Source organism: Zeus faber, assembly GCF_960531495.2.
Source record: "Zeus faber genome assembly, chromosome: 15".
NCBI classification, from domain to species: Eukaryota; Metazoa; Chordata; class Actinopteri; order Zeiformes; family Zeidae; genus Zeus; species Zeus faber.
This window is the reverse complement of record NC_137194.1, coordinates 13,446,813-13,471,044: the sequence shown is the minus strand read 5'-3', so window position 1 is coordinate 13,471,044 and position 24,232 is coordinate 13,446,813. Positions and strand designations below refer to the sequence as shown.

Below are 24,232 nucleotides of genomic sequence, written 5' to 3'. Positions count from 1 at the left end.
ACACACTGTGTGTTTTGACAAGACACACACTTGTGTTGCAGACAACGCGTGTTTTGTGAGTGTGTGTGTGTGTGTGTGTGTGTGTGTGTGTGTGCCTGTGCGTGTGTGTGTGCGTGCGTGCGCGAGCGAGGATGTGTGTGTGTTTGTGTGTGTGTGTGTGTGTGTTCTTGCTCTCCAATAAAACCATGTTCATACTTTTTCTAAACTTTTTTCATACCCTTTTCCGTTGAATCGTCGCCCATGTCCGTGACTGTCTCTTTAACAGCCAACTTACTGTAAGTTTCCACCTCAGAACGTGGCGGCTCGCCATCTAGTGGAGACAGAGAGGTAGTGCAACTCATTGAATTTCACTGTGTATCACGACATGAAAGTAAATTATGAATAATATTTTTTTGAAATCAAGTTAAAAAAAAAAAACAAGCAAACGAGAATGCATGTAATAATTAAGGAGTTTAAATAGATTTTCTTTTACTGGTTTGACACAGACTATTCGGCAATTTACCCATTGATCTGGTCTGTTTTAACTTAAACTTCAGGTAAAAAAGGCTGTGTTGTTCAGCAAAATCCTACACAATGCCATGCATTATGCTTACATAAGTGAAGGAATAAGTCGTGTTAATTCAGTGATTCAATGATTACTCAGTCTATCTTTGGCGTTGCTGGATAGGTAAGCATTAAATAGAATATTTATCTTGTTGGAAATCTTATTAATGTGCAATCATCTCTCTGCATTATATTCGCAAAGAAAGCAGTTGGTGGAAAGTTGAACTAGAATATTTTATAGTTTCAACTAAACTTGCATTTCTACGTGGCAACACCGCCCGGATTTTATTTTTTTTCAAATACAATAACCACTTGTACTTTCTAGTTAGAGAATATAATGACACATCTGACACCTGACCAATTCCGACGAATGCTCTCTTTTCTTCTTGGCTGGTTCATTCTTTGTCATCTTTTCTTTCTCCACGTTTCCTTTTGTCTTTGCTTGTCTTCTAGTGAGCGCCGTTCGTTTTTTCTTATCCCCCAATTCTGCTCGATAATTATATCGGCCTCCTCACTTTTATTCCTTAATTTTCCATCATTTGTTCCTGCATGAAGTGATAGTCAATGAGCTAAACACGATCACTAGGTTTATCTGGTTAACGGGCTTAGTTGAAGGCCAGTCAACACCGAGAGAAAAAACAACAAAGTAATTATTATTGGAAAGGGCAAAGCTATTATTACCAGACACCAGCAGCGCGTAGGATTAGAACACAACACGTGTCCAGGAAAATAACAGTGCAGTGCTGCCCTCTAGGGACCGAATGGAGTAACAGCGCCCATACGATGAGCCTAAAATCCCTGTTTATCTTAACAATTTGTGAACTCGGGCAATTACTTCAGCTTTTGTAATGGAAAAAATGTGCCCCTGGTTGTTGAGCGTTACAATGGGAGTCGGGTGTGGATGAAACTGCAGGCTCAATTAAAATGGCTCCCTGTGATTCAGGCTTCTGTCCAAAACGTAAGATAAGCCGAAGCCCAAAAACAACCGCCGCAGCCCAGCCATGCAGTGCACATATATATTAATTCAATGTTGGAACATTTATAAGAGGTTGTGTCAGTGCTTTTTTCCACGTGACCTGATACGGTTCACAGTTTGCCTTGGACCCAGGCACCCCTGATGGTAGGGCTGCTGGTAAATAGCATTACACCAATTTCCTTTTAATGTGGAAGCGTTTGCTCACACTCAGGAAGGGCTGGACCGCTCAGTCATTGTTCCGACTGCACTGCACTCTTTCAGCTCCAGCAAAAAAACAAAAAACAAACAAAAACAAAAAACACCCAGAGGTATATCCAGTATTTCAAACACCCAGTATCACAGGCTGTAAAAGGTGCTACAGCCGCGCGAGCATACATCTTTAATTTTTTCCGATATTTTTTTCATTATCATTAATGCATTGTTTTTGGGGCCAGTGGTCACCAAAGAGCTTCCAGGATGTCCCCGAGCAAATGATTCATAGATAAACGACCGAGTTTATTTCATTTAAAAGACATGACCACAATGAGATAATGTACAGTAACAGTGTTCAACAGTCTTTCACTCCCTAACTATAGTATAGACGGGTATGAAAGTTTGGAGTCTTATCTATAATAATAATAATAATAATAATTATTATTATTATTGTTGTTGTTGTTGTTGTTGTTGTTGTTGTTGTTGTTGTTGTTGTTATTGTTGTTATTATCATTATTATCTTCTCAAATCTGGATCCCAGAGACAAAATCTGATCCGTAACCTAATCGAATTAGGGAATGAGAATCGCTGCTAAAAAAACAATTTAACAGTTTTGAGCAACGTTTTATATATATATATATATATATATATACACACACACAATAATTATTATTATTATTTTGATATTTTAAATATTTATATTTAATATATATATACACAATTATTATTATTTTTTAAGATATTTAAATTATTTATATTTGATATACTGTATATATATATATATATTACATTTCTTAGTTCACGTTCTACAGACTTCTCCTCGGTGTAAAAATAAAAAATAAAATAAATTAAAAAAAATAAATAAATAAATAAATAAAATCCGGCTCCTTCCCGGCGCCGACGTCACGGGCCGACGTCACGGGAGGAGTTTAGCGCCGGACCCGCAAAACTTTTGTGCGGGCGCGCGTGCTCCCAAACCACGCCTCTGTGTGTTCTCGCCGTGCGTGGGGTGGTTTCCACACCTGTGAATCCGTTCTCGGGCGTCGGAGCGCCAAGGGCTTCGTGAAACCCCCACCCACCCCCACCTCACCCCCGCCCCCCCCCCCCCACTTTCCCCTCCCCCTCCGGAGTGAAGAGCTTCCACGGGTTCTTGTTGTTGTTGTTGTGTGTGTGTGTGTGTGTGTGTGCGCGCGTGTGTGTGTGCGTGCGTGCGTGTTTTTCTTCCCCGCGGTCGCTGTTTGTGTTCGTTCGGCCGGACTCGAGCCCCGACGTGCGGCGGAGGAGCCGCGGTGGACGCGGTGGACGCGGTGGACGCGGAGGGAACCCCGGTCGCGAGGTGAGCAGCTCTTTGTTGCGCGCGCGGCGACTTCCGAAAAGCGGCGGCGGCGGCGGTGGCGGCCGCCACCGCCGCCGCGCGCGCCCCCGAAGTTTTTGGGATATTTGTCATATTTCGCGTTTCTTCGCGCGCCGCTGCCGGTTCGTGGCGTCGGCGCGAGCTCGTCCGTTAAAAAAAAAAGAAAAAACAAACAACCAAACAAACCGAAAAAAAAAAAAAAAAAATTCGCCCAACTCCGCGTGCGCTGTAATGGCGGTTAGTTGTGTTGTTGTTGTTGTTGTTGTTTTTATGTTGTTTTAGTTCTGTCGGGACTTCTGTTTTGGACTTTGCGGGGAGGGTTAGCTCGGAATGCTAACAAACTAGCAGCAAACCCCGGTGGGGGGTGGGGGGGGGGGGGGATTTTTATTTATTTATTTATTTATTTTATTTTTTTCATCATATTTACACCTTTTACTTTATGGGCCCCGTGCGCCTTAGTGCGTCGTTCCGCGGGTTGTGTCAGGCGTGGACGTGTTTCACAACGTGCCGCCGTGACGGTAGTAAACACAACTTCCTGACTTGAGACTCACACATAGTAGACACACACACACACAGTAGACGCGCAAACACACAGTAGACACACACACACAGTAGACGCACACACAGTAGACGCACACACACACACTAGGCCTTAGCTGCTGACGCGCTACGCGTATTTCCTCGGTTCTGCACAGCGTCGGCGCGCGTTCAACAGGCGTTCCGCGTGTTGCGGTGCAGAAGGAGCGTCACTCCTGCCCAAATTCCACTGTCAATTGTTGTTACAGAGGTTCATTGTTAACTTTCAGGTTCGTCAATTGCTCTATGTTGTTGTTGTTGTTGTTGTTTTTAGGTTTGTTTTACGTTGGAATTTATTTCATTTAAATTCCTGTTGTAAACCTGAGGTTCGTTCCTATGTTCCCATGGCCCCGTGTTCCCCAGCTCCATGTAGCACATAATGGGAACATGAAAAACGGTTCCATGTTCCCAAGCTCTACATATGTGCTCTCCCAGGGTCCTATGTTCCCAGGGTCCTATGTTCCCAGGGTCCTATGTTCCCGGGGTCCTATGTTCCCCAGCTCGATATAGCACGTAACGGGAACATGGCAAAGGGTCCTGTGTTCCCCAGCTCCATGCAGCACATAATGAGAACATGGCAGAGGGTCTTGTGTTCCCACGGTCCTGTTTCCAAGCTCTACATATGTGCTCTCCCAGGGTCCTATGTTCCCCAGCTCCATATAGCACATAATGGGAACATGACAGAGGGTCCTATGTTCCCAGGGTCCTATGTTCCCAGGGTCCTATGTTCCCAGGGTCCTATGTTTCCCAGCTCCATACAGCACATAATGAGAACATGGCAGAGGGTCTTATGTTCCCAAGGTCCTGTTTCCAAGCTCTACATATGTGCTCTCCCAGGGTCCTATGTTCCCAGGGTCCTATGTTCCCAGGGTCCTATGTTCCCAGGGTCCTCTGTTCCCCAGCTCCGTATAGCACATAATGGGAACCTGAAGAAGATGTTCCTCAGCTCTGTATTCGCTTGCTATGACATGGGATTTTGTGGGTAAAGGTTAGTTGGGGTTAGGGTTAGTTTCGGGCAAGTTTGAGTAAAATTGTATCCACCCGTACTCTTGAATATTCTCTGCCATGTCAGACCCCCGAACACCACAGGTATAATATTTTATTGAATTGTTTTGAAACCTTCTAAATAAAAGGAAATTTGGTTTTCGTTCATGTATATAGCTGTTTTGAGGCCTCGTTCCAATTAAATTAAAAAGAAAACCAACTTGATAATTATGAAATATTTTAACTTGAAACGGGTCAAATTTGACCCGAGCACAATAGGAGGGTTAATGTGTGTTAATAGAATATTGAACTGGTGAACATAAGGCCCTGGGAGCATCTATCCATCCATCCTCTGAATATGTTTTCATTGGGGATCATGAAATTAAGTAACGATCATTATATTTTAGGTGATGATAGTCATCGTACTAATTCTGATTGACGACGTGATTAACGATGAAGTCGAGGAAATCTAAAAATATCTAGGTTTAAGAAATTAACACAGTTTTGGATTTTTTTGGGGGGGGTGGAAACATGATTGTGGAGTCTAACGATTTTACTAAAGGTTTTGCGATCTGCTCAAATGTAAAATGTCAAAGTTATAGTAATATAATAATAATAGTAATAATCGAGTTTGTATTCAGGGAAAGTCTCATTTCAGTAGCCAATAAATGGACTGGGAAAATCTGCATCCTATTTATGTGCTATTAGACAGGCTAAATCAAAGTGCCAGGGCACCAGGAGGCAGCGTGTGTTTGCTGAGCTCATGGCTTTATTTAGCCCGGCACCTCTCACCGCTGTGGGTCCCCACTGTACTCAACCCGTGACCTTTTGGCTGTGGTGGGATAAGTTAAAACCAGTAGAGCAGAGAGAGTCTGGGGGAGGGATCCAAAAATATGAACTTCAGCCTCATCACCGTGGTCCTATTGGTTTAAATGTGAATCAATTGTTGCAAAAAAAAAATCCTAACGAATTAGTAAATAGTCATCTTCACTGACTTTTGAGCTATCTGAAGTGGTGGAAGACCTCGTCGGACCATTCATTTAGGTAAAAATACAAATTTCCCTGACACAAAATTACTAACAGTGAAAGTATCACATTGACATTTCTACTTAAGTAAAAGTGCATTATAACTTTCTCGTAAAATGTATTAAAAGTAAAACGTACTTGTACAGTGCTCTGATATAACGCTGAGAGCCTATAATCGGGCATAAAGTGCTACTGCACCTTTTTTGTAATTCTGATTGCAATTAACTATGGCGTCATCGTAATTTACAAATAGATACAAATATAAATCCTCATTGTTTTATTTTTTATTTTAAGATAAAGGTAGAAATGTAGTGGAGTAGATTCAAGATGTTTATTTGTCACATACATATACAAGCGTCCATATATGTAGTTTAATGACATTGCAGCGCACCAAGAGATTATGCACAGTAAATTCTGACTGGTCAGTAACTAACTAACTAACTAACAGATTCCTAAAACACAATTCTATTAGTAAATAGAATAAAATAAGAGTAAGAAAAGGGTAATACACAAAGTAGGAATACAAAATAGAGATAAAAGGACTAGACTATTATGGTATATACAGACGTGCAGCAAAGTGGCTTGTGAATAAAGTGGGGTAGTGTGTGTGGAGTTATACAGTATACAACAGTACGGCACACAATACAGTAACACCGAACAGCAATACTGCACAGTATGCTGTAACCCAGAACATCGATACAGTATGCAACATACAGTACAGTAAGGCAGTGGGGCCTAGGTGTGGGTCTCAGCGAGGGCCCCTGGTGAGTTCAGCGTTGACAGTTCTGATGGCTTGCGGGAAGAAACTCCATCTCAGTCTCTCTGTCCTCGCTGTGTGACTGCGGCGGCGCTTACCCGACCGCAGCAGCTGGAACAGTCCGTTGTTGGGGTGGTGAGGGTCCTTGCTGATCCTGCGGGCTCCGCTACGACACCTCCTGGTGTATAAGTCCTGCCGGGAGGGGAGGGTAGTTCCAGTGCTACGCTGGGCTGAACGCACCAGGGCCCGCCTGTCCTGGGCAGTACAGTCCCCAAACCAGGCAGTGATGTTGCCTGTCAGGATGCTCACTGAGACCCTGAATTTCTTCAGCTGCCCGAGGTGGTAAAGTGTCTGCAAAAAGTATAGATACTGTATTTACTTTGATATGTTGAGTAAAAGTTGAAAGTCTCCAAAAACTGAATATACTTAAGTAAGTACAGATACTTGAAAACGTACTAAAGTTCAGTACCAAAGTATTTGTACTTTGTTACTTTCCACCTCTGGGTGTGCGCGAGAAGGGATATTGGGACCGTTATTGACGGGGTTCTTGTTGGTCGAATCGGTGCTTTCACAGTTCTCAGTTTTCTCAAGAAATACATTTTGGGACCTCCCCACTCCCTACATGATATCAGGCAAAACTCTTTCACCGATGTCGGCCTAATCTCTATAGCAACAGCACGTCCCTGTCAGCGGTGATTGAATGTGGGGGAGGCCCCCGCGGCGGACCCTACCACAGCGGACCCCGCGACCACAACGATCCGCTGCAGATTTATTTGGGGAAGGACGCGAGTCGGCCGCACTCTGGAAAATCTTGAGACACCAGACCGTGTTCGTGTTGCACATGGGCGCCTGCGTTTTAGGGAGACTTGGAGAATCCTCAACAATAACATGAAGAATGTGTAATTTCCTCATGTGGCCGATGTAGGGCCGGGTTCAGGTTACCGACATCTGGGCAGCTCGACGGCTGATATAAACTGGAAGTTTGGTGAAACAAATTTGAAAACACCACCCTGACTTCTGTCATCTGTTAGGTACTTCACTGAAGTGTAATTGCTCAACCGGTCTTTCTATCAGTGATTGTTGACCTGTGAATTACATTTCTTACCTCTCACTCCGTCCTTCCATAATATATTTATGACCTCTTGATGTAGACCCTCCCCTCAAAGACCCTTGACAGCTGTAAATATACACAATGTTTATGTACATTGTATTGTGTATATTTACAGCTGTATACTGTATATACACATTGATGGATTGGGTGTGTATTGCTGTCATTGGATGTATATTTACCTCCAGTGGTACTTCATTGGCCCTGTGGCGAAATAGCTATTCTTGTAGCAGCTACAGATATAAACATGGGTCATTCATATAAACAAGGTATTTGGAAATAAAATTGCTCGCACCAGCGAAACCAAAATGACTAGTCATTTTATAGACTCGTCCAACAATAATATGTTTGTAATATGTAGATGTGGTATCATAACTACGGCAACATCACTTTTTTAATATTGAGTAATTAATATAACTTAATATTAAAATTAGAGTTTTATTTATGTCGTAACACTCAATTATAAAAGGATGAAAAATCGGCAACCATTTAACGGTTGTGGCAACCAGAAAGCTGATGTATGGCTATCAACTTTAGTGTCTGGGTGTACTGTATGAATAAAATAGACATTTTAAATTGAACTTACTGCAGAAATTTATCTGTGCAGGCTTAGGAAGGGAGATAAAGCTTTGAAGTGTCAAACTTGTACAAAGTATTGTGAATTTTCTCATATTACCTATGATGTCACTGACGTGATATGACAATGAGAGGAGTCTTTACTATACCCTATAAAACTATGTGCATGATATATCCTCTGATTTATTATCGCCCCCCCGCCCAGGCGCGTTGTGGCCGGAGCCGTCACCATTGCGTCAGAGTGGAGTTGCCGTGGCAGCCCTGATGGAGGGCAGGAGGACGGCGGGGAGGAGGATGGACTGGGCGACGGGCCGGAACGCGGCCTCGAAGGCGATGCCGAGGGCGTGTGGAGCCCAGACATCGAGCAGAGCTTCCAGGAGGCTCTGGCCATCTACCCACCCTGCGGCCGGAGGAAGATCATCCTGTCCGACGAGGGAAAGATGTATGGTGAGGAACTGTCCAAACAATGTAGATGATAGATAGAGAGATGCTTTATTCATCACTGGAGGTAAATGACATTGTTGCAACAGCTCACGTCAAAAACAGTTGGCAATAATAATTAAGTTATAAGAATAAGAAGAAGAACATTCTCAATATGCAATGAACCAAAAGAAAGACAAAAATATAATAAAATTGGCAATATACAATGAACTTAAAAATGTACTAAAAATATAAACATTTGGCAAATGTAAAATAAACCTAAAAATGAACAGAAATAAAGATGAATAATTAATATTCCCTCTAAATGTATTCATGTTAGTAGTGAAGCCGGTTATCAGTCGGTCATCAACGAACAACCCCTGAAGAGGAAAATAAACTACTGCTCCCGCCCGAAGCAGGTTGTTGGAAGTGAACCACAAGATTACATTTGCCAGTCTTGCCCATTCCAGATCCCTTTGTTCCCGAGGGGAAAGCAAAGTGTTATTTTGGGACAGGTCTTTCCTCTGGAAGGCCAGAGAGCTGAGGGCGGCCGGCTGCAAGCCGATACGCTGAGCCCAGTCTGATGTGACCTGACCACATCAGGTGACCAAATTCTCAAACATGGCAACCGGTGGCTTCACTGACCAGCTGAACTGGACGAAGCCATCTGCGTTTGGAGCCTGGGTGTATTTTGGTTTTACTGTCGTAGCTCAAAGAAGCTTGGCTCGCAGCCAACATTCCCAGCATACTTCCTCTGGCCGAGCGATGACATTCCTGCGTGGAGCAGCTTTTGGGGCATGTGCGTGCGCACGTGCATGATTTCCTGTATGTTTGTATGGGTGATGGGTGGGTCAATACCAAGCTGATTTAAATGGAAGGTTTGTTTTAGCGTCGCAGCATTTTTTTACTTGTGAAAGTGTGGCCACGCTGCGGTGACGCCCTCCATTGTCAGGACTCAGGACTGTCCAGTAATTAGTTCTTGGAGTTAATTCCCATACAAATAGTTGTAGTTAACAAATTAAATGTTCTTTTTTTTGTTTGTTTTTAATTTTATTTTATTTTTTCAGATCGTGCCACTATTGTACTTTAAGCCAGATAATAGAGCAGCGAGTTCCATTTATTGACATTGAACATTGGAACGAGTAAATGAAGGAGATTCGAGTAATAACTTGAATATACAATACAAAGCCTATTACTGACATGTACAATATCCTATTACTAAATAATATATAAAAAATTAAGCCCAGATCCTTCTCATTCTTGCCTCTTGCTAGTTAAGTATATTCGAGGCAAGGAACACGTAATTAAACTAAAACAAAAAGTTTGGAAACAATGTTTCACCTCTCTCTCTACTACCGTAGATTGCTTTAAAACTACACGACTAAAATGTGACAGTGACTGGTGAAAGGTGGACCAAGTCGGGATATGCCAAGTCCCGCAGTTTAAACTTCAAAGCTTTTTTTTTTTTTTTTTTTTTTCCCGTATTAAAAAATTTTAAATGTTGAAGAACCCACTCAATATAACAAACAGCAGTTTTAGGATCACTAAATACTAGTAGTTTGTCACCAATGTATGCTTGTTTTTGTCTCTGTGTCTCTGTTTGGGCGCATTGTCCGGGCGTGGACATTTGTGGGTGCGGACATTTGCATCTTTGGTTTCATTGGCTTTTGTTCCAGAGTTTCGGCTGAAACCCCTCCCATAAACAAACCAGGGTGGCAGTCGGCCTGCAGGATTAAAAAAAAAAGTAGCCTACATCAGCAACCTGTGCCGACGGCATCACGGCGCTAAATCCAACTTGTTTTGTATTAGTAATAAACAATATGACACCGTGATTGAGTCCTAAACATATTCCGTGTTTGTGTCGTCACAAATGGAAGTTGGCCTGCACCACTAGATCAACAGGTCCCAATCGTTTGTGTTATTTAAGTCCCAAAAGTTTGAAAAGTTGATGAAATGTCTCTATGGGACATGTGGTGTTTAATCCATTTGAATTGAAGCGTGTTGTTGGGAACAGAGTGATCTCCTCTCAGAGACACCGTGAGGCAGGACTCTGTGGACTACAGGTAGAAAGTCACCTTCAAACTTTTAGAATAAAGTAATAACATGCAACAAGTGTATTGGCTCTCACAGTGATCTCTTCATCACAGTTAACCTCCTCCAACCATGTGCAGAGGGGGCTCCTACATTTCCCACAATGCAATGTCTTAAAGCGACAGGCCAAGTCACTGCCGGATCTGTCCTGGAAATGTTTTTGAAAAGACAAAAATACAACAGACATCAGTTAGTTTAAATTGCCATGTTTAATTAATATTTTTTGAATTATTTAAGTTTTCCCCCAGATATTTTTTTTTTTATTTCCAGAGATGTTTTTGGAGTGAACCAGCTGTTGCTTCCACACATTCCCTACCTCTAAAGTGTGAAAAATCTTGGAATCGTTCAGGGGAGTTTTCTCTGCTCGAGGAGTTTAGGTGTGCCAACATTCAAATAAGCACATCTTCTTTAAATGTATCCAGACTCCAATGTATCACACATCATTTGAAAGCAATCTGCACTTTCATAATCTGTAAAAAAAAAAAGAAAAATGATCCGTAGCCTACTAGGGAACCAAAACACCAGACTCTGTCACAAATGTGGTCAAAGACAGTAAATACATTTCGAAGCACACTTGGTTTCATGTTCAGGATGTAATATGCAAAAAGAAAACACTCTGTACTTTACTGGATTCTGATATTTCCACACATGGTCTCCGTGGGTCACGTGGTCCAGTGGGCTGTGTCTTTTCCCATGTATCTTGTGTATTGTCGTGTTTGGAGGATCAGCTGACTCATCACCGGTTCCTCTGCTCCCACACTGAACCAGAGAACATAAGAGGAAACACTTGTTTTTTTCAACAGCATTTTGTAAACACGTAACTGTTTGACATCGGGACTTGTAATGCTAAGCCTCAGGCTCGGTACCGGTTTTATTTCATTTTTTCGATTGGGTGAGAGTTCTCCTTTGTGAAGTTGGGATGTTGTTGTTCAGTTTTTGAAAATGGAAGCTGATGTGTATGACTCACTTCCTCCCCCAAGAGTTTGGGGAATTTGGTAAATCCAACGAGTTGAAGTGACTCAGCCTGTGACCCCGTATCGCCTCCGGTTCCCAGAAATGATGATGGTGAGGATGCTGTGTCTGCTTCAGAACAGGATATTGTAGTTATAACTGTAAAATGCCTATATTATATCATTATTTTCTCCAACTTTGATTCAGTGTCCTTTATTCCCCGTTAGTACATTATTATTATTATTATTATTATTATTATTATTATTATTATTACAAAAGTGCAAGTACCCATCCCTCAATGTCATCAAACTATCCATATTGAGGTGTATATATCCAGTGATATTTGGTTCTGTCAATATCAGCCCGAGTGTAAGAGGAGAATAAGTGGACGTGACTAATGACTCATTATTCTTTCATAATTGATTAGTTCAACTCCTAAATTAGACAAAATCACTGTATTACCTTTTCTGTTGTCCCTTTGTTTTATAACAGAGGGTGTTCAAATGGGATAAAACGCAATGTTTGCATATGCATGTGTTTTGAATTTTATTTATTGATTTATTTTGGTTGTGAGAGCATATCTTTCTGTCAGTCAGTTGGTCACCGGTAATCCGCATGAAACGTGTATATTGCTGTTCACAAAATACGTTCTTGGTCTTAATTATAATGGGGATTTTTTTTAAGAATGTTTTTTAGTTATGCATATTTATATTGTTTTTTCTCTTTTTTTTCCTTTCTATCTTTCTTTTTTTCTTTCTTTCTTTCTTTATTTTTTTCAGGTCGCAATGAGCTGATAGCTCGCTATATCAAGCTGCGCACCGGGAAGACCCGCACACGAAAACAGGTACAAATCAACAGAATTAGCGGAAATACGTGACAATCTGTAACTTTTCTGCTAGTTAAGGGGAACGGAAAGATGATACTGGGAACATTGGGTGTAATGTGTGTGTGTTTATTCGGGCCACCCTGCCTTCCACCCTGCAGGTCTCTAGTCACATTCAGGTTCTGGCGCGCAAGAGGGTACGAGAATACCAGACCAGCATCAAGGTGGGTGCTCGGCACGTTTCCTCTTCCCTCTTTAGTCACATCCGTCTCTTCTTCTGTTCTCTCTTTCTGCCGTCCTCCTTCCCTTCCCACTGTCTTTCTTCAGGTCTCTAGTCACCTGCAGGTCTTGGCCAGGAGAAAGTCTCGCGAGATTCAGTCTAAGCTCAAGGTACACCACGCCTGCTGCCTTAGCTGCTCTCGCCGCTTCGCTCCGCCTCTAGACCGAAAGATCAGCCCAAAAGTCAGCCTGAGCCAAAAATTCATCTTGGGTGTTATTTTTGGAGTTAGAATTTATTATTATTTTGCAAATGCGGAGTATTCATATTACAGTAATTTTTACTACGCTCGAAACAGCAAGCGCAATAAAGTGAGAATTCACATACAGTTTAAAATGGTGGATCATTCAGTGATCACTATTACGGAGACGACATTTCCCTAAATGAACCGCCGTCATTGGAAAATTCTCCTGTTGGGAAATTACAAAAAAAATTGTAGCACCACTAGAGATACAAAGGCAAAATGTACACCACAATTGTGCTCTCACCTCCCTGCCCTGCATGTGGATAGGGGCAGCTAACTGCACATTCAACTTTGAGAGCAAAAGGTTTTTATTATTTTTATTGTTGTTGTTAGTCTCTTGGTGTAATCAGCAAAGCGGATGAGTGAATTGATTAGTTAAAGCTTTATCAAACGTCAACGGTACTACCACAGTGTCGTAATCTAAAATATGACAGTGTGTGCGCGCGCCCGGCTGACGCCCTGCTCTGCTTGCTTCAACGCCACAAAAAGAGACACGTGCGATAGATAATGGATCATAGATAAGATAATGGATTCCTTAAATGTAAATGCGGCAGTCGAGACAGGTGTGGTTCTTTTGGGTGGCATGTTTCAACCTCAAACACTGTGGGGAAATGTCCTCCGTCGCCCGACCTCCATGCGTGTTCTCGCCTGCCCTCGCTCTACAGAGGGCTTTGATATTTTGCATGACTGTTCTTTTAAATGGTCACATCGGGGGGGGGGGGGTTCAGATGGGGGGTGGCTTTGGGGGTTCGTGGCAAACTCGAGTGGGGAAAATTTGCTCCGCGGCTCAAAGCATGTGCAACACATTGACACCGATGAGTAAGATACACATACTCTACACGTCTCTTTCTTTTCCACATGCATTTCTACCTTCAACTCCATTCATCTGGTTTGATTCTGTTTCCTCTCAGGACGCTGTGGCAGAGGCCATTTGACCTCCATGTTTAAATCGTGCCGTTTTTAAGTCCCCATTTCAGTGTGTGACCTGGTGTATCGTCCACCTCCTTTGTGGATAAAAAATTAAAGATGTCGAGAGAAGTCCCTTAAATGAATCAATACATGATAATAATGGTCTAATAATTAAATACATGGGGGAAAAAAAAAAAAAAAATATATATATATATATATATATATATATATATATATATATATATATATATATATATATATATAAAAATTCAAAATATTATCTTGCAATCAATCTGGGGCGAAAACACAAAAGGATTGCGCTGCTTTTTTGCAGCAAATCCTGCGCAAAGGGCGGAATGCACCCCTAACTGCTGCCCAGTAAATAGTCTCGGTGGTCCCTTGCTCTATACATGTGTTTAAATGAGGCATTATTCATACATTTGGCGCAAAATTGGCCCCTTTCTATGCAAATGAGCCTCATTGCAAAAACAGTCGCAATTCAAAAAAAACACCAGCGCTAATAGCCACACGCAGTTAGAGTGAAATGTATTTGCATCTTCAGAGAGTTGGTGGTAACTGAAGCGCATCAGGGGCGTCCCGTTTCAGAAGCTTGTGAGGCATTGTGTGATACTTTTTTCTTTTGTCCTCCGCTTCAAATCGCGCAGGTCTGTCGCGAGGGGAGGCAGGCATTGGGGTGCATCTCGTGCCCCCCCCACCCTCTCCATTATACATTTGGGCTTTCTCCGTCCCCTGTTTTCAAACAAAACAAATGAAAACAGTGTTTTTATTTTGGATGCATTGTACTGAACCAAAAAAAGCCCCGTGCGGCCCGTGTCGCGTCCGCAGAGCCATTGATGCCCATTTTGCCCCTTCGCTCTGCCTATTGTCCTGCCTGCTGTGCTCTTGGTGCAAAGCCACCATTTGCCACATGGATCATTGCAATCAGACGCAAAACAAGGGATAATTGCACTCAACCGCAAAACTTTATCGGCGTGTTTGCGCTGTCATATCATTAGAGCAATATCTTTTGTGAATCGGAACCTTGGGACGGATAGCGGTTGCGAGTGACGGCATTCACGGTGCTCCCTGCAGCCGCCATCCGTTCGTTGTGAATTCAACCCTCTGTGTGTCTGCGGGCAAGAGCGAGACAAACAACGTTACTTTTCACCCGAACCCGTAAAATCCATCCCTCGCAGGCCTTTAGTAACAGGAGAGTGTAGAGTGACCGGCTATGGCCGAGGTAGAAGAAGTACTAGAACCAAAGGTGAAATAAGAAAAGCCATTTTAGGGGTCTCTTAAATGTGTAATGTTGTTTTTTTACTTGTCTTATGGTGCATGTGTGACCTACTTTTTCCATTTTTCAAATGTTGTCCAAGTCCATTAATAATGTGTGTCTCCTTTGCCTTAGGCCATGAACTTGGTAAGTTGTTTCAACTACAATTTGGTTTTGTTTCGTTGTTTTTGTTATTTTTGCTTCAGGCTTTGTGCTTCGTGGTTTGGCATTGTATCATCGCTAGGTTTTTACCATCCAGCCCCACTTACATTCTTCCGCGGCTCCCTTTTTATTTTAATGTTTTCTGTTGCGTTAGTGATGTGCGGCCCGCTGGTGATGGCTCAAACTAGTTTTCCTGCTGCTCGTCCGCTGGCCTGCTGCACCTCTTGCTCCTCCTGCGGTCCCCAAAATCCTTCACGGCTCTTAACATTTATCCCCCGCTCTCCGATCCGTTCATCCATCCCCACTTCTCTTCCATTTGGCTGAAGCCTCCTGTCTAAACGTCACTGAAAAATAGATTTCCACTTATCCCAGAGAAGAGCATGGTCGTTAAGAGGCGTATCTTCTGTCCATTCTCTCTCTTTTTCTGGCCGTTCTCTCTCTCTCGCTCACTCAGGACCAGGTGTCCAAGGACAAGGCCTTGCAGACCGTAGCCAACCTCTCCTCGGCTCAGATCGTCTCCGCCAGCGTCCTGAAACCCCAAACGTCTTTTCCCTCGCCGGTCAGGGTAAGGCACCGGCACACAAAGAAACGTACACACCTTCTGACCCGCCCCCCACCCCCATATTGTTGGTAACCCATTCCATTGTTGTCTTTTTCTTTCCTAGTTTTGGCCCAGCCCCATCCCAGGACAGCCTGGTCATTCTCAGGAGTAGGTATCACAGGGAGGATAAGTCTGTTGTGAAATGTGTTGTTCTATTCGCTCATTTGGACGTTTAATTTATTTCAGTCTTTTAACTTTTGATGCATCATCTTGGTCTTTGGCAGCATCAAGCCTTTTGCACAGCCCCCATACACATCACTACCAGCCCCCATCCCGACACCGATCAGTAAGTACATACACCGTGTTACTACCTATTCGTTTATAGAAACCAGCATTTATAATTTAATTGTTATCTTATTTTTGATAACCACAGTAATCCTGTTTTGAGTGTCACTCCAAACCTGTTTATCAGAGCACATTTTTTGTAATAGGAATTAAATTTGGGGGGGGGGGGACCCTATACAAATACTTTCATTCCTGGCATCTGATGCTTAATTGTCTGTCTTGGTTGAAATGATTTTAAAGGTTACGAGGCCCCGCCGCCCCCTCGTCCTGTGGTTGCGGTGGCGCCGGCCTGGCAAGACCGAACCATCGCCTCTGATAAACTTCGGCTCCTGGAGTACTCGGCCTTCATGGAGAGCCAGCGAGAGGGCGACATGGTACAAGACCAGAAATGCTCACCAATCTCTAATTCCATCTCTTTTAGCGTCTCTCTTATTTATGTTCATGTATCTTTTGCTTTGCGCAGCACAAACATCTTTTCGTGCACATCGGACAGTCAAACCCGAGCTACAGCGACCCCGTGTTGGAGTCCGTGGACGTCCGGCAGATCTACGACAAGTTCCCCGAAAAGAAGGGAGGCTTGAAGGACCTCTATGAGAAAGGACCACACGACTCCTTCTTCCTTGTCAAGTTCTGGGTCAGTGTAGAGATACACAGATAGATACATAAGCCCCTTTCACGCAGCCTGTTGAAGGATGGGAATGTTGTGCCATTATACCGCCCTCGCCGTTCTGTGTAAAAGGTACGAACACGGGGGGGCATTGTTGATCCGGTGCTGAGCCGTCTGGAGAGGTCGTCACAGAGCCGAAACGAGGCCGAAATGCCGTCTGTGTGAAAGGGACAGCCGTCATGGCGGGACAGGGGTGTGACGTTTTAATGATGAGCAGGCATGTGCAGAAGGGGGGGGCGGAGCTGCTCCACTGTGCCTCTCTGTTTTCCTTATGGAAGGAAACAAAACACCGTGCGTAATGGGAACACCTTCTCGGTCACCCCCCCCCCCCAAAAACCCCATGGCTTCTGGCAAACTGAAAGTCTTAGTGGACGACAGCATGCCGGCAGCCCAGCAGAGAACACTGGCAACGCTACCCAGCATTTGCCGTGCAAAGATAAATTTGAAAAAAAAATTTGCTGCCCTGCGCGTAAGCGAGGAGCCAAATCTGTCTGCAGTAGATGTGCTGTAGTGTTCGGCGTTTTGCACTGCAGTGACATGCTGGCCGTTTTTTTGTTTTTTTTTAAATATCGCACTTAAATGGCTTAAATAAAAATCTGGGATTGATATCAAAGTTGTTTTTTGGACCTGTTAATTGCATGGAGGCTGTTTGGTGCTTGTAGCAAGGAAGCAGATGGACGATTTGGACATAGTGGCTCGTGTGGCGCGGTGATTAAGTTGCGGCTCCAGGTTATTACTTGTATAAAAATATAATTTAATGTGAATTATTAATACCGGTAATAAAAGAAGGGCTTCTATTGCCAGTGGAAACCAGGTGATCAGCTATTTATCACTCCAGATCATTGATGTCCGCCGCCCCCTCTCTTCCTCTGCGCAGGCGGACCTGAGCAGTGATGTGGAGGAAGCATCGGCTGCGTTCTACGGTGTAAGCAGCCAGTACAGCGGGAAGGACAACATCACCATCAGTGTATCCACCAAGGTCTGCTCCTTCGGCAAGCAGGTGGTGGAGAAGGTGGAGGTGAGACGCCCTGAAAACAACTCTGTGTCTTATAAAGGTCTTAAAGAGGACCTATTATGCTCCTTTTTACCAAGTTAATATAGGTCTCTGAGGCCCGCAAAACATGTTTTTAAAGTTTTTTGCTGAAAAAAGCACTCATTCTACACCACATTCTAACTTGGGTCTAATCCACCCTCTCCGAAAACGGGCTGATATAGTGAGAGGGGCCACCCTCCTAAGACCCCCAGTTCTGTGAGCCAGTGGGCTTTGAGCGTGGCTTCCGGCTTTTGTTGTATTCAGTCCGTAAACTTTCACTGATTTCACCTCATCAGTCCACCAAAATCTGTTTCTGAACGAATTTTAGGCGAGAAATTAGCAATCCTGAGTTGCTGAATCTTCACTGATATTAGATCTACAGGGCCTCATTTTAAAAGTTTGTTCCAACTTTCACCGCGGTTTCAGGAGCGGCACGGAGCTACAGCGGAGCTTGGGGCTTTTTTGTTTCATTCAATTACAGAAACATTGCGAAAACAACATAAATTTCATAACTACATCTACGGTTTTGTTTGGAGAAACGTTGATTGTGCACTGCAGCCGATAGTACAGTCCTACCGTGAACACACACCGAGATAAAACACACAGCAGAATCCATTTTTAAATACTTACATTTCCCTCATTTGCAGTTTTGTCACAGAGAGTTGGTATTAATTCTTCTTTTTTTTTTTTAAGATTTGTGCTGGTCTCTGCAGCCAACAGAGCACTTCCCATGCGTAGCTCTTAGCTGCTAGCAGGTTTGGTCGCGCTGCCGGTGTGGTTGGAGTCACTGAGCTTGAGGGTGGTTCTAATTCTAATGTGTCTCAGTGCTACGTACTACTGAGACACAAAGCTGAACGGCTCATTTTAGGACATGTTTTCGGAAACAGACAGTACACAAAAAACTGGGTTGTCTTATTTCACCGTTTGTGTGTCAGTAGACCCATCAGAGACCCAAATGTATGTGCACAAGCACTGAAAAAGTGAGTTTTGCATTATAGGTCCCCTTTAAAAAGTATTACATTTACCAGACACCCTGGATAAGTACTATATAAAATCAGTTTAGTATTATTTTATTGTACTGATTCTGAATGGGTTAGGGTATGTAATAAGAGTATGTTTTTTGCTTTGTTTTTCTGTCCCAGACTGAATATGCTCGGGTGGAAGGGGGGAAGTGCATGTTCCGCATCCACCGCTCGCCCATGTGCGAATACATGATCAACTTCATCCACAAACTCAAACACCTTCCGGAGAAATACATGATGAACAGCGTGCTGGAGAACTTCACCATCCTGCAGGTACTGCTATGCACTTGTTTATTTCTTTGCAGGTCCTTTAAATGTCTTAAAAGTAGCTCTTAAAATTCATTCATTCATTGAATTAAGTATCACAGTGCAGCAGAGAGATGATGTCATCAAGTGGCGACTCTTACTCTTAAATGGACAGTGCAGGTTTTTCCACAGTATTTACACTTTTTTCCCCCCCTCAATGGATTATAAAAACACAAACTAATATCATTTCACATTTATCAGGATTTGTGACGTAACAAAAATAAAATAAAATAATTTTACCTGGGTTACAAATGTAATATATTGTAAATCCGCTTTGGACAAAAGCATCTGCTAGATGATTTTTATAATGACTTGTGTAGTGGGCTACAACAAAAACACACAAAAAAAAAGAAAATATTTCAAAACTAAATAAATGTTCCTTGTATTATGTAATTGCTTTTCTCAAACATAGTAAAGGTTAATAGTAACAAAGTAATACCTGTCACCTTCCTAAATTTGTATGTTTAAGAGTTTGTATCTTATATTCCTTAAGATAACGTCCAATCGCCACTATATCTACAGGATGCACATTATTTACATTGCCACACCTGGATAATTGCAATCAGATGAAAAACAAGGCAAATTGCATTCAGCTTAAAGTGTAATCGGTGAGTAGGCCGATTGGGTGTCCTGGTTATCTCCTCCGGTATATTTTATGAGTGCAAAAGTTCAGTCGTAACAGCCTAGTTACACTGTAATCCTAGGATCAGAAGTCTTGGCGGCTGTAGGTGGGATTCGCACGACTAAACTTAACATTGGCAAACTGACATATAAACAAAAACACACACAATAAAGAGCATCGCTGCGTCTGTGCGTGCCACCATGTTGGTCCGGTAGTAGTCCAATCAGTTGCTGCAATGACGTCACGTGACCAGTGACACAATGACGCGACCACTCAGTAGTCTGCAGTGATATCGCGTGGCCTGTGTACTCGAGTCATCAATTTGCGCACGCACGCACGCAAAGATTTATACGCCTGTGTGTGGCGCCATCTTGGTGAGGTCGTGATTGTTGATCGCAAACTCCTTCCACAATACTGAATCGATCTGGATGAAACTCAAACTATGCCATGTTGATCTGGATCAAACTTGAACGGCATGTCGGAACTGCCCCGAATTCACATTTTGTTCATCTTGTCTGTGGGTGTGGCGGATCCATGACATCCACAGACTACTGACGTCAGTTTTACATGAACAAAAACGATATTAGGATTATTAGGTTTACGATATATGCACTTAAGTGCACTGCAGACAGAGTGCAGATCTACTTAAGCGAACAGAGACAATGCACACAATAACATTAGTGTGAGGTAAATGTTCATTTAAGTTCAGCAATGTTGTGTGTTATTTGTTATAATTAAATTGTTGTATTTTATCAGATGCAAAAAAAAACAACAACATGATATCTGCATTACATATCAGCCATCAGCCGCCATGCTCTCCTAACATCGGCGTCGGCCATTGAAAAAGCCATATTGGTCGACCACTAATCCTTATATTTCTTTTGATCAACATTAGTCAAGGTCTTCGGCATCAATTTGAAATCAAAATGAGTCGTCGTTTTGAATTAATGTGGTTCTAATTTCAAACATTTCTGTGTAAGAAAGAACAAACAACCAAAAGGACCTAAAGGAACCTGTTATCATAACATCATATAATCATCTAGTTCATAAGCTTCCTTATCTCTACCTAATCTACCTTTTTTTTTTACCTGCCATACTTTATTGAATAAAAGTCGTAAAGGTTTGTTAAAATTTATCTTAAAGAGGCGTTAAAAAGCACGACATTTAACTCTCCGATACATGTGGACGCGCTAACCTTATCTTATGTTTTTGTTTTTGTAATCATGTGCATTGAATCCCATTTGTATATTCCACATATTTTTAAGAACTTGACTATTTCTGGGGTTTTTTTTTCTGCCATTTGTGTATGTTGGCAATTTTTTATCTTGTTGTTTGGTTTTTTTTTTTTTTACTTATTTTATTTTATATACACTTTTATTTTTTCTCTTCGTCTTCTCAGCTTTTTTCATGCTAATCATCGTAGATACGCACCAATAATCCCCATGACATCTTCATCGTACATACAAATGCACCTGGCGGAATGAACTGGTTCTGACTGAGATTCCTCCTCGTTGTTCTCAGGTGGTTTCCAACAGAGAGACCCAGGACACGTTACTGTGCATCGCCTTCGTGTTCGAGGTGTCCACCAGCGAACATGGAGCCCAGTACCACGTTTACCGGCTCGTCAAAGACTAGTGGAAAAACCGTATGCACGCGGAGGTTATTTTCCCAGTGACTTTGTCGGAAAAAACACTATCTTTCTTTTCTCTCTCTCTCTCTCTCTCTCTCTCTGCTAAACCAAGTCTGGAGCCACACACCGGTTTGTTGAAACACATCGTCTTAAGAATTATATTTTGTCTTTTTGATGGACGCAATGCGTTTGGGATTGATCCTTTTTTTTTTTTTAATCCCTGAGCATCGATCTAGTTGATTTAGTGAATATACAACTACAATCTGTAAAAATGACTGAACTTTGTGAAATGTATTCTTACGATTTTTCTCACTATGTGGTTCATAATTATTTTGTCGAAACGTTATGTTATGGTATTGGTATTTCACCTAAAAGGTTTTTTGGTGATTAAATATTATAATGGAAACACTATAAGGGGGTAAATTCACACACTAATGTTTCACAAGGCTTTTTTTTGTTGTTTTTGTTTTGTTTTTTCCCGTTTTTCCAATATGCAACAACTGCACAGACTCACTATATCGTAGCTGTAGTGCAGGGATGTATTAAGGACGTTCTTTTTACTTTTACTTATTTCAAAAATTTCGGAGTCGGGGGTATAAGTGACGATGGACACAGCATTTTATCATTGTTAAACTGAAATGTAAATGTTATTTCTATTGGTAAATGAGCTATAAGGTGTCCAGTGAGAACTTGTCTTCAGTTGGATTTGGATATGGTTCAAAGCTCTCCTATGTGTGTAATTACAGTTAGTTACATTTTAAAACAGAATAGAATTGGTCACAGCGATAATTAGCCCAGTGTTTTTTGTTTTTTTTCCCCCACACTTTTTGTAGCACCGGAAAATTTTGATGCCAAACTGTTGTTTCATCTTGCAGCAGTATTTCTACCTCCACGTGGGTCGGGATGAGGAAGTGGTTTATGGTTTTTTAGGCCTTAACCTTAGGAGCACTGATGTATTGGATGTATACACTACACTCTAAAAGGTACTGTTTATAAGCCAAATTAAGGTAAACTGACTCCTTTTTTTTGTATAGGTGACTTGTGATGTTTTGTATTTTATCAAGAAAGCTAGACGTGTTACAGCAAAGAGGATTGCTGGTATTTTGGTTGGTTTTATTTTCATTTTTTGCAAGACATCAAGGCACAGACCGACATTTTGGTCACCACTAAAGTGCACTGGTGTATTTCTTACTGACAACATTAAGGAGTAATGAAAACTGCATTTTATTTTGTTTGTTTTTATGCATTATGTTTTGTGATTGGCCTTATATGATTAACTGTTGACAGGGCTGCGAGCCAAGGTTTTTAATTTTAGTACTCTTCCATTTCTTCGTGGAGGCACTTTTGTTACCTTCAAGCGTTTGCAAATCGACAAGGACTTGATTGGAATGAGTTTATCTGATGAAAGTCATTTTCAATAGCATAATTTCTACTTAGTCATGTCCTATAAAAGGTTTACGTTGCTCCTCATGAGAAAATTAGCATTAAACAGCCCTACCAAATTGATATCAAACTTCCAGTAAAGGTAGGTTGCAGTGTACAGTGATTGACTGTGCCTTATGACTCTTCTGGTCAAGTCTGCTCAGTGCAATCTAAAGTCTCACACTATCAATAAAATTACATGATGCCTACACATCATTAAGCTTGTATCGTTTTTACATTGTATTTTATTATAACTGCCAACAATGAGCCAAATGTCTTTTTTTCTGATACGTAAGCTGTATATTCCATTTTGCATTTACATAGAATGGCAGAGATAAGCATATTTCAGAAGAACATCACTCATTCATTTTAGTCATTATATGGAAGCATATATGTAACTTATTTAAATTTAGAAATGAACATGCAATTGTGAAATTGTAATATTCATTTTCCAACTGTTGGGGGCGCAATATAGAACACTGTAAATGTCATACTCATACAATATTGATAAGACCGCTCATGACCAGATTATATCGATATGTCTACATTTTATAATGACAATTTCTACCAACTTTTCAATATATATGGTGGTATTTAATTAAAATTGACTTCCAAAAGAAGTGTTGATATCACAATTTTCAAATTTGGTTAGAAATTGAAACCATGGCATTGCACGTATTGATTTTTTTTGTAATGTTTTGTTTTACCTAGTGTGTGTCTGTGTGTGTGTGTGTGTGTGTATATAACAGGTTTTTTTTTTATTAACGTTTTAAGTTTTCACTTGGAAGCATCCGGTGTGTTCAACGCAGTGGTTATTATTTAATGTTATGCACGTTTTCGGCCACTAGAGGGCAGGGCATGCAAATAAATGCAGTTACTGAGGGCATCAACTCGGTGCATACTCAGTTTAATTAATCGTTTCCAGTGCATTACATTCCACAGATGGCGTGTGGAGAGTGTTTGAATCCAGAGTTGCCTACACATACATTTAGCAAATGGCAACGTCTCTTCTTTTTTTTCTCCAGTTATTTTGGTAGATGTAACATTGGGCCGATATTGTTCTCAAAGTGTTTCCAGTTTGAAGGTTAAAACAATTATTCACATGTCAAGATCCGGCCAATAATGCAATATGACAGGTCGTTCAAAAATATTTTGTAATTCGTGGTACTGGTCACATGTTCTTGGGGAGAGGGAAAGTGAAAAGCAACCCCCCCCCCCCCCCCCCATACGGCGTGGAGAAAAGCTGTGCAAGGAGAAGGGCTTGGCCGGGAATTAGGCACCGAGACTCACTTGGGCTGTTTTGGCGGAGGGTGCGTCCACTATAAAGTGAAGTGTGTATTTTAAACCCACAGCAGCAGGACGCCAGCGTGTGGAAGTCACCTGGACCCAGGGCTTAACTAAA

At 41.9% G+C, this 24,232-nt stretch overlaps 1 protein-coding gene across 1 annotated transcript; it reads left to right on the top strand.

Moving 5' to 3' along the window:
* The first annotated feature begins 8,405 nt into the window (after positions 1 to 8,405).
* Positions 8,406 to 23,041, top strand: tead3a (TEA domain family member 3 a). Its single transcript, XM_080015175.1, has 12 exons — positions 8,406 to 8,539; positions 12,334 to 12,398; positions 12,539 to 12,601; positions 15,216 to 15,227; positions 15,697 to 15,807; positions 15,908 to 15,951; positions 16,068 to 16,129; positions 16,369 to 16,502; positions 16,592 to 16,762; positions 17,673 to 17,813; positions 18,971 to 19,123; positions 21,300 to 23,041. Exons 1-12 carry the CDS (start codon positions 8,533 to 8,535, stop codon positions 21,411 to 21,413), a joined length of 1,077 nt encoding a protein of 358 aa, XP_079871301.1. The 5' UTR covers positions 8,406 to 8,532; the 3' UTR covers positions 21,414 to 23,041.
* Positions 23,042 to 24,232: the final 1,191 nt, after the last annotated feature.